The sequence below is a fragment of the Alligator sinensis genome, unplaced genomic scaffold, assembly GCF_000455745.1.
Source record: "Alligator sinensis unplaced genomic scaffold, ASM45574v1 scaffold1072_2, whole genome shotgun sequence".
Lineage (NCBI taxonomy): Eukaryota > Metazoa > Chordata > Crocodylia > Alligatoridae > Alligator > Alligator sinensis.
In genome coordinates this window covers 124,518-135,976 of record NW_005842278.1, presented here as the reverse complement: position 1 = coordinate 135,976, position 11,459 = coordinate 124,518, and the positions used below count along the sequence as shown (strand labels likewise).

Sequence of the window (11,459 nt, the reverse complement as noted above, 5' to 3'; positions counted from 1 at the left end):
AAAAGTCCATCTAATTAAAGAGCCCAGAGCATCTCATGTATCAGCATCCCTGCACTGAAAAAATGGTGGTGGAGGTGCTTTAACTAAAGCTCGAACGAGCTTTAATTAAAGCACCCCTGCCGCCATTTTTCAGCGCAGGGACGCTAATACATGTGAGGCTGGAATCTGCTACAGTGCAGTAATTACCACGGTCCAGCAGACTTGATTAACTGAGTCTGCTCCAACACACTGTAATTACAGCAGGTCAGAGAAGCCTCACTGCACGTGTATAGGTGTCCGCAGGCTAGAATATATCCCACTAAGCCTTTTGTTGCATACCCTCTCAGGCATGTGGACCCTCTACAGCCAGCACAGCTGAGCCAATGTAGAGGGGAAAGTGCTTGGCACTGCTTTCCAACTTGACCAAGGAGGAAGCCAAGGAACAAATTTTCACTTTCTTAAAAAGCCATAATTTGGTCTCTTATCTGTTCTTGAGGGGAATGCAGCCAAACAAAACTTGTGGTAATTTATGACCAAACTGTTATTTATTGAATTCGTTTCAGTTCACATTTAAAGACAAGATAGCAATCTATATCACTTTCCAAGCAGCTGAACAGAAACTAAAGTTCAAATGTTCAAAACAAAACACTTGGATCTATTATAGGACATGAAGTTACACTGCTTTTTTTGGTAAAACTTTGGCAGTTGGGAAGAGATTCATCTATATGAAAGGGCTAGCACAAAGCCAAGGAACCACTTAAGCCCCATTTTAAGATTACGATGCTCATTTATAGATGATATTTTCTTCCTGGCCCATCTATAACCTACATGCCTAAGTTGCCTACAGTTTTGAGCTGTCTACAGTTGTTTTTAGCTTTCAGATATAAACTGAACCAAAGTAAAACTGAGCAAATTCAAAAATGTCTACCGCTGTGAATTACAATCCCGGTTAAAAGAGTTCCCTCCTGTAGCATTTACACCATCTGCCTGCTGTGTACATGTGAGCATGCTGCATGAACCACAGTACATTTCAATAGAAAAACAAAGGAGCTCATAGATCTGAATATTAGTACTTTAGCACACAAGGTTCTTTGGATAGATGTGATATCTTTTATTAGACCAACTAATAGTTGGAAAATTGTTCTTTGCAAGCTTTTAGGCACAAACACTATTCTTCAGGCATAGGGAGAGTCTGCTGGTGTTGTGTGTGCTCTCTTGGGAAGAACAGAAGCCAGTGCAAAATGCAGGTCCGTGCAAATGCAAATGCATGGCAGAGAGGATCTAAGGGAATGGGAGACAGTGGGTCAGAGACAGGTGGGGGTGGTACTTAGGCATTTCAAAGAGGAACTCCAGTGGCTTACTCTCTCTTAGACGGCCCCAACCACAAGTGGTGCAAATGTATCCTGGATCAAACTTCTCATCTGGATCAGGAAGGCATGCTGGCACAACCGATGGACCTAACGTGAACATGTATACAGAACTTCTTGGTAAACAGATGAAAAAACAATTTTAGCTTTGCTTTCCTTTTTATATGGTCCTTTACTATAGACCACTATGGGTTTGTGTGACAGATGTTACAGTGTTATTCTGGAATCCAGGGCCACATCCACACACATGCAGACGTTTGTTTCCCTGGGGACAAGTAGCAGCGGCACACCTTGTGCCACTGCTACTTGTCCCTAGGGAACGCCCATGCCATGTGCCCTCTGGTGCATGACAGGTTACCCAGGTAGGGTAGGGGAAGCTGGTGCCAACAACTGTACTGGCCCCAGAAGCCTTACCTGGGATTATGGGAGCCTTGGGGAACTGCAGCTGTGGTGTCCCTGCAGATGGGAACCTGGCCCGCAGCTGGAGCATGGCTCCAGCTGGCCAGGGTCCAGTTTTGGGTGGCACACATTGCCACCATGTGTACTGCCCCATTTTTTTTTGGAATGGGTTTTTTGAATCTGGGATTTCCCAGAGTCAACCTCCCCCCCGGTTGCAAGGTAGCAGAACAGGGAACACCTGCATGCGCAGTGTGTGTTGCCAAAGACGGGTCTGTGGCACCACATACTGCACATCCACACTCGTCTGGATGCGGCCCAACTGTCTGTGGTACACTGGCATAAGCCTGATATTTCACAGAACGTGGCCTAGGGGCTAGCTCATAAAGTCATTACTTTAGGTCCAAATCTAAGTTTTTATTTGGAAAAAAAATCTTATCCTTACAATTGCAATTGCAAAGAAAGCCATGTGAAGCAAACATAGATGTAGGTCTGAGTCTGAAGAGTGTGGAGTGAATTGCACCATGCACCTCAGTGTGGTTTTAACACCAAGACCAACTGCTCTGCATTAGCATTATATGACTATCAACAGGTAACACAGCAGTCATGCTCAATTTGGACTTGGGCTTGTTTATACCATGGTAGTAGTAGCATATTTTGGTGTGGGTGGGCATGTTCCAGGCCCAGAAATTGGCCAGGGAGGCTGCTTTGGATTCATGCTCAGTGTCTTCCCTCAGCCCTTACTCTCTGGTTGACCTAAAAGCAGCCACTAGGGTGGCTGGACAGCACTGGTGAACTTCCTGGTTTGGAGCACATCAGTATACTGTGGAGAGCTAGGTGTGCTCAGCTCCATCCTCTGCAGGAGAATAACAGTGCTAAGAATCCAAGTTGTATTTGCAAAGAGGACCCCTTGCTCTTTCCTTTGCATCTATGGAAAGAGAGAATGGTTGGTGGGGTGATGGTATGGGGAGTTAGAAGGGCTGAGGTCATTAAGTCTTATTCTGACCCTGCTAGAACATACTAGGCAAGCCATTGTGCAGAAGCAGAAATCTAGTTTTCTTTCACCATAAAAGCTCTTTAGAGGATAGATTATGATCTCTTATGCATAAGGATGTTTTCTTTTGGCTTTCTTGGCCTTTTTCCTGGCTTTCTTCTTCAAGGCACTACTCAGCATTCAACTCAGCTGAACTGATTTTTTTCTGACTCACCTCTAGATCTCCAAATACAAAGTCAATGCAAACTGTTGCATCATTTAAAGGTCTCTTATGTTGTATATTTTACTACAATTTATTTTTTCTGTGAAAAATATACTTAAAATTCTGTATAAAATATTGCCCCTTAAGCAATAACCTTAAGAGTGTTACTCAACAAGATAGTTTGTGGGTTTGACCATAGGCGACTGGTGCCTCCTGAGTCTGGGGGGGCACCAGATCGCCGACGGGAGGGGGAAGCCTGCAGCCAGTCACTGATGGGGTGGTAGGGGGGTCCCCCAGTGGCCAATCACCAAGCCAGCAGCAAAACCGAAAGTGCACTTTCATTGGCACTTCTGGTTTCGCGGCTGGCGCTTTCAGGGGAGGCACAGCCAATCTCAGGGGGTGCACGTGTATCCGTGTGCACCCCCTATGCGTCGCCGATGGTTTGACATTTCCATTTGGAAATTATTGCCTAGAACTATGACCTTACTAAATCTGAAGGAGCCCTTCAACTTCACAAGGGCAATGTCATAATTCATGGGTCTTCCAGGATTGAAATATGGGTGTTTAATGATGGATTCAACAGGCAGAGTCTGCTCTTCCTCCTCCTCAAGACTCAAATCATACTCTCCTGCAGTGACATTCAGGTAATCCAATATATACCTGTAGGATGGTTAAGAAATGTTGAAATAGTAAAAGTGGGGATACTTAAAAATGAGAGAGAACATTCTTAGTTATTGGTTTTAAACATCATCAGCAATGACAACCTTAATGTATCACCATCCATCCACATATCTAAACATTAACTGATCAGGCCTTGCAGTCCCCATTGGGGTGGCAGAGATGGGGAAACCAAAGTACAAAGACATTAAATTATTTACTTAAACCACAGAATGAATTTGTGATAGATACGGGAAATTCCTTATTTTTGTTCCTGTACTCTAAACATTACATCTCTGGTGGGTCTGGTTCTCTGTTCTCTCTCTCTCCCCACCTCCTCGCCCCCCCACCACCAGGGCCTCTGTACTCACTCCCACGTTGTGGCAATTCCAACTATACCCTGAACCATGCTGTCCCCTTCCACCCCACCCCTGGCCTTAGCCCTCCCATCCTTGCCTCCCTGTCCCCATATGGGCCTCAAAGAAGCTTACTTGAAACCAAGCAATATTACTCACACTGCTGAATGAATGCTCCTTGTGCTCATGCTTTGACACCAGGTAGTGCTACTGTGCTCCTGTCAGAGCTTCAGTGAAGCCATGGCTGCTTAGTGTTTTTAGTGATGGCTAAAGTTTTTTTTATAGACTTTACTGATAGACACCTTGGTCTTTTGGGGTTTTGTTTTGTTTTGTTTTTTACTTACAGTCAGTAAATTTACTGGTGCTAGCCCTCTGCATAGCAATGGTTTTTTTATCCTAAATCTCTGTTAATTAGCTATACTGTGATACAAAACACCTCCATAGACAATAGATTTGACAATAGCATGCTTCTTTATTTGGGACATCTGGTTTCTAAATAGAAATCTATTTTAATCTCATGAGACTCACATTTTCAGAAAGAGCCTATAGGAGTTTAGATGTCTAGCTCTAGCAATTTGTCCCCTAATGCTTTTGGGCACCTTTGAAAATCCCTAATTTGTTTTAAAATGTAGATAAATGAATGACTAGAAAAGATTTTTTTTCCAGTAATATTCAAAACTGAACCCTGCTCCATTTATTCCTCTCCTCAGTAATTCAAGTCATTTCAGGTAAGAGAAATTACTTGCATTATACACTGATGAACATCTTAAGCCATAGGATTTCTTAAAGAGAGTGTTCTTCTATAGAGCTTTACCTTGAGGAACAGAAATTGACTTAATTCAGACCCAGCCTCTCCTTTCTTCCTACTTTGAGGTCTTTAATTGCCACAGGAAACCAGGCTAGTTGTATTGCTGCTTATTATTAAAGAGAGTCTCTCTCCAGCAATGCACTGCCTGGTATCATGAAAAAGCACTAGCTTAGTTTGAACGTGCAGGGAAGAGTGCAACCAACTAAATCTCCAGAGAACAATGTGTATTTAGTTTTATGCCCTCTTGTTAACAGGCTACAAATTATACATGTTTAATGGATGGAAAAACAGATACTGGACATAATTGGTTAGTTCATTTGAAATATTTCACTTGAGATTATTGGTTCCTAGAATCTCTCTCTCCTCCTCTGCCCCCTCTACCCCCCTCTAGCTACCCCCTTCCCCAACCCTGGCACTTCTCTCTTTGACATCTCTCATTTAAGAACATTGCAATTTGGGAAAGGTCTGGGTTTTTGTGGGGTTTTTTTGAAAGCCCTAGACTTCAAAACCCCCAGTTACATAATTAAATTTGTAATGTGTAATGAAGGGCAAATTGAGCCTTTTGTGCATTGCACTCTGCTGCCTGAAGTATTCCAGTCTGTTACTATTTGGTATACATTTTACCCCAAATTGTGTTGTTGGTCTTAACACTTCCCAGGTTTGTTTAACTTTAGCAAACTACTTCAGAACTATTAGGAGTTCTTTGATCTCTTAGATAAATATTTTCAGGAAGCATTTTCCAAAAAGAAATATTCTTAGAAACAAACTTCACATGCAAATGCCACTGCACAAACACTTTTGGTAGCAATATGCATTTTTGTTCTTTTAAAGCCCTGTAGACAAATTCTTCATTCATACCTGTCTACAACACAGTGAGCTGCCGTGACCACCCATTGAGCAGAAACAATGGTGCCTCCACAGAAATGTCTTTGCCTTCGTTTCAAGGAAACCTGTATCACAAAGAATGGCATCAAGTACAAATCTATATATCTACTCTGATCACATTCTCAAAGCCTTCATAAATTTGAAGTTAATACTGCTTACACAAATTCAAAACCACTTCCTTGGCTTTCATGTTGCCCTTGGTTCTAAAAAATACTCGCAACTCCCACTGAGCCACAGTATGTGTTCAAGTTTCTCTCCTTCTGTGACACGGGGTGCAGACAGACATTCAGACCCCAATTCTACCTCATGGCACTTTACATAAGCGCCATGAGTTAGAGCACGCGTCCCTACCCAAAAGACATTCTCCTGCTGGGTTGGGAGGGATTGAGCCTGCCTGCACGGGCCCTCTCCTCAGCTCCACTAGTTCCAGAACTGTCAGCAGGAGGGAGGGGGAGGGAAGGGAGCAACCCCGAGCTGCTGGCTGGGGTTTGCTGCCCAGCCTGAGCTGGAGTTGGAAGGTGGAACAAAGCCTTTTGCCTCACGTCCCCCTCCCCACTAGTACCCTGGAAGGAGTACTGGGGGGAGCCAGTCTGGGACTAAGAGGCGGGGGAGAGGGGATTTTCTTCCACCCACCCCACCCCCCACCCCACTCAGGCCAGGCAGCAAGCCCCAGCCAGTAGCTTGGAGCTGCTCCCTCCTTTTGTCTCTCCCTCTCACTCTCCCTGCTGACAGCCCTGGGGTGGGGGAAGGAGTGGGACTCAGCTGCATCAGTTCAGCCAACGTATGAAAAAAATAACCCTAGGGAACACAAGTTCCCTAAGGCACTGTAAAGCAGAGCACTTTCATCTACTACCTCATTTGAGGAGGGTTAATTTTTGCATGATTGGCCACTTTAAAAGTACTCTGCAGCCATGCATGTGTAGAGTGCTCTCAGGGTCCCGATTCACATGGAAAATTTAACTTGTGTAAGTGTCCATGGTTACAAAGTATATATATAAATCAAAGAAAGAGTACTGATATATTCAGCATTGGAGAGGGAATGAATTAGTTTGGAATCTTTCACCTGTAAACTACTGACTGTCATTCACACCAGTCACTAGTTCCCTAAAGTCTTGAGCCTTCACAGCTTTTCAGTGGCCTTTGTGAAATAAATCTGCAGTCTCAGATGAACAACCACCAAGAACCACTTGCCAAGCGTTACTTTCTAGCAGTTAGTGATGTTTCCTTTATTTCCCAACACCTTCACCCAGCCCTGTTCATCACAGATCCGCATTGTCTTTAAAACACGATAATTAAAAAAGCAAAATTTTCTAGGAACTCGTTCCTTCTTCCTCTATCTGCTTCACTGCTTTTGATAAAAGTATCATGGGACTCAACAACACAACATCAAAAGTGCCAACAAGCACATAGAATACCTGCCTTTGCTTTTGTTATATTTATGAAAATTTGGACCTTTGCTCTGAAGGTGGCATCGGATAAAACAGTATTTTCTTGTACTAACCTGCCATGGATGGGAGCCTTGTTCCACCTGGTTCCCACCAACAATGCGTGTGAGGAGGTTGAAGTAACTCCATGGCTTTGTCTCACGTGGTTTCTGCCCACACCTAGGGTCTGGTAGGAACAAACAAAAAACAAAATGAAAAGGAAAGAAAAAATGAAAACACATTTCTGTGCCACATTCTGTACAACATGCAGACATTTGAAGATAAATCAGCTAAGATGCCCATAAAGATCCATTCTGTCACCCTATCATACAAATAACTGGAATCTCCTTGAGTGTACCTGCATACAGCCTACAGAATCAGAAAGAGTTTACTAACTTCTTACTCTGGATCTGAATGATCTTTTTTTTTCCTTTTTTTTTTTTTTTTAGAAGCAGAGGATTAGAAGTAACCTCCAGGGTCAAGTCTAATCCTTTGTTATTGCAGTTAATTCTCGTACATAATTTAGCGCCCCCCCCCCCCCCCCCCGCCACACACACCTATCTCCCCACTTATTCCTATTGAGAAATAGGTTTTGTGCCTACATTTGACTAGGGTGAGAAAAGAGTAGCTGGCTACCTGCTACAATAATTCTTCTTTTAGGCTTTAAGAAATACAAATAATTACACCTTCACCCTAGAACAAATAATGTAAGGCAAACAAAAATACATAAAACTTTTAAACCCCCATTTATTTGAGCCCCTTAAATCTGAAATGCCAAATTTTGGGATAACTCCTGAACAGTTATGGAGACATCCATCATTTAGCCAAATGTTTTTGCTTTCCTTTTTGGACAACTGGGTTTGAACTGCACATTACATAAGTTTTGATAATCAACAGCTTAAATTTCTCAAAAGCATTGAGCATTTGCCTAACATTGCTACTATATAGGTCTGTGCTAAAGCTACCCAGTGTGGTCTTGTGAGGCAGATAAAAACACTTATAACAATAACATTGAACTTTTAGTGGGTTTTGTTTAAAAGCTAAGCATCTAATTCTGCCAACCTGCATCTAGAGAAAAGAGAGTGGTTTGACTGCATTTCCCAAACCAAACAAATTGTTCAATTGCTCATTTTTGAAAATTGAGTCCCAAAACGTGTTTAACTTTCCCTCCTCCTGTGACATGAATGCACTAAATATTTATTTAATTTATATTATTTATAATAGTTATATTTATTTAATGAAAGCAAGTGAGATGCTCAGCATATTAGAGAGGAGATTACTTAGTTTGGGAACTTTCACTGGTAAGCTACTGATACTCATTCTAGAATTGTATGACAAACTACCAGAAAGTTTTCAAGAATCAGCAGCAATAAAAATATGCCAAGTATATACAGTGGTGGGTGAGAGATCCCTGTAAAGTGTTTTGGAATCCCAGGCAGAGTTTCTATAATATACATTTAAAGTGGGATTTCTAAAAGTGCTCCAGGGCTGCCCTAGCTGAAGTCAATGGGAGCCATGTCAGGTCAATGCTGATGCAACAGTTAAATTAAATATTTCATTCAAAACTATAGATGAAATATGACCTTTCCCATATATGAATTTTATTATAGAAATTTTCCCCAAGTTTTATTTGACAAACATACAAAATATTCTTCTTTTTGGATTTCCTGTCTTTTTGTTTATTAATATTTTTCTAGTTCTCACTCCAAAGGCAAAAGGAAAAAAAGGGAAAAAGTGACCCAGTGAAATGAAAGATCTCTTTGTTTTGGCTCAGGTAACCAAAGTCAATTTACGCTTTAAGTGTGAAAACTGAAAGAAAAATAATTTTCAAACTCAAAATACAAATTTTTCCTCTTTTTTGGTTGAATATTCTAAACATTTTGGTACGATATCGGTATTTCCCCATATAAATAATGATCTCTCCACCACCACCACAGTGCAGTGCAGCTGCCTGAGCGGCACAATGCTCCCCCAAGATGAAGACACCAAACTCCTGACTCTTAAGAGTGCTTGAAAGTGTTTCCAAAAAATGCTTCAGGGACACCTGACTTCATCAGAAGTATGAAAAAAATTCAAATTAAAAAAAATTTTAAATTTTCCTTCCACTAGTATAACTTTGTAAGCATCTGACAACTGAATGATGTGCTATCAGATTTGCCAAAAAAACCCATGAAATTTTATATTAATATTACTACTATAGTAATACATTCTTTATACACATAGACATGTACATGCACACTTTCCAAACAACAACTATATTGCTCACAAGCCCAAAAAATACTTTATACATTTTTTTTTTTTTACAAGCAAAGTGGAGAACCCATACAAATAGCTTAAATTTGACATTGTATGGATTAACTGTACTGTATTTTATATCTGCCTGTAACTCAAAACAGGCTACATGCAAGTATATTCACATTTTAAAAAGGAAATACTTGAAATCCTCAAAATGACTGCCCACACTTCTGATGGTAAATGTCAGATACCTAGGGCAATTAGCAACGCAAATAGTGATTTTGTGAAGCATAAAGAAAATTGAACACAAAGATTTAAAAAATCCAGACTTGTCCTTGCACTTTTGATGCCTAAATATTTCTGTTGTTTAAAGATCTATATGAAAAAGTGAAATCATTGTTTCAAAGGCAATACATGGTCTTGTACTAGGTAAGATTCTGACCTTTTGCCTTTAAAATGGTTAAAACCATGTCTTAAATTGTGATCCTACCTTTTCGTACAGATAGCAGTGCTGAGTTTCCATCTGTTAGATAAACTATTCCAATCGTGAATAAAAGCAGTTCGTGTAGTGCTACTGGCATTTTGAAGCTGCAAGTGACTGAGTAAAGATGAGAAGAGTTTTTATAGAGGGAACAAAAAAGAATATGTAACGCAGTGGGAGAGTAGAAATTGACTAATTAAAGTGGAGGTTACTCATTAATCTGGCCATAAAGCATTTACTGGGCACAACTCAATTTTCCAAATTTAACCAAGCATGATACCTTTATAAAAGCATCATATTACCAAAGTCTTTGTTGCTCAGTACTTGCACAAGTCTCTCAGGAACCATATATTACTACTGCATGGTCCCCTACTAACCTTCCTATATACTTATATAGTCAATAAATTTCTTATATATTCCTAATATTCCTATATACTTATAGACCTCAGGGGTCAGGAGGAATCAATAGTAATTCTAGTTACATTAGTTTCACAGGTTACATGTAAAGTTTATATGAACTTCATGTACTGTACTTTATATTTTTAGCTAGCACAGTAGAAACCAGAGAAATACATTAACAGATTATTGCATGTTGACAGCATGCTCAGTGATGTGCAAGACAAGAAATTAAGCCACATTTTCAAGTGATCAGCGAGAAAGATCTGGGCATTGCCCATTCAGCCCTACAGATTAAGTGATTTAGATACCTAGGTCTGATTTCAGAAGCCATTTAGCAACTTAATGATGCCTACAATGTAGTCCAGACAGTTGCATCTCAGCAGGATAAATTAGCTTCATGCTGCCATGAGTTGGTACCTGTACTGTTGGTACTGTTGTTGGTGCTGAGTTGGTACTGTTGGTGCTGAATCAGCTTTCTTAAAACTCAATTAAGTATCTCAAGGCTACACGGCAGTTTAGGCAAACCACAAGGGTATTACCACACATACATTTGGAGATGATTTAAAACTGCAGTGGTTATTATGTTCTAATTATTATGCATGGACAAGCTGAAAATGATATAAACGTAGCAAAACAGATCCAACTTTAACACCGGATGCAGAAGTCTTAAAGTTGGTGCATTGGATTAGTTTCCAGCTTGTCCACACACAAGAACTGAAACATAACAGCCACTACCTTTTTAAAATGGCTCCAGATGTATGTGCGCCCATACCTTCTGTTTCTTTGAAAGGCAATGGGATTTAGGCAGATAAAGCTCTTTCACCACTTTTGAAATTTGTTTTCTTGGGGTTCTCAGCCAGGTAGAAGGAGTTGATAGGCTGCACTGGAAATCCTAGAGAAGAGAATGGTCCATCGTTTATGAACATTTTTCCTTGTTAATTTCTGTAGTAAGCAATAGCATACTGGTTTGAAATACTTGAAATTGCATGATAGATTTGACCCAAATGTCAGCACAGTAGTCCATCGCAAGAAGCGACCCTATACACATCAAGGACCAAGATTAGACATCACCACAGTTTGTGCTACCATTGAAGAGTGTATGTTGAATACAAATCCTGGGAAACCAGGAAGACAAGAAAAAAGACACCGAGGAGAAAAATAATAGCTAACCCCTTATTAAATCTGAGTGAAGACAGAGCATGCTATCATTTTAATCCAGCCTAACTGGTAACAAGGAACTCGCAGCTCCCACTGTTATTGGTGGATATGCTCACAA

At 40.8% G+C, this 11,459-nt stretch overlaps 1 protein-coding gene across 6 annotated transcripts in view; it reads right to left on the bottom strand.

Moving 5' to 3' along the window:
- OVCH2 (ovochymase 2) overlaps positions 1-9,920 on the bottom strand; it is a 64,495-nt gene extending 54,575 nt beyond the window's left edge. For all 6 annotated transcript variants that reach the window (XR_003095082.1, XR_003095081.1, XR_003095083.1 and 3 more), the window contains exons 1-5: positions 9,794-9,920; positions 7,146-7,255; positions 5,618-5,709; positions 3,426-3,598; positions 1,341-1,436 (exon numbers count right to left, since the gene is read on the bottom strand). Coding sequence is in view for 3 of the 6 variants with exons in the window: in XM_025209282.1 (XP_025065067.1) it covers positions 1,341-1,436; positions 3,426-3,598; positions 5,618-5,709; positions 7,146-7,255; positions 9,794-9,884 (562 nt within the window). In the remaining 3 variants the exon portion in view is untranslated. The remainder of the gene's footprint in view (positions 1-1,340; positions 1,437-3,425; positions 3,599-5,617; positions 5,710-7,145; positions 7,256-9,793) is intronic.
- Positions 9,921-11,459: the final 1,539 nt, after the last annotated feature.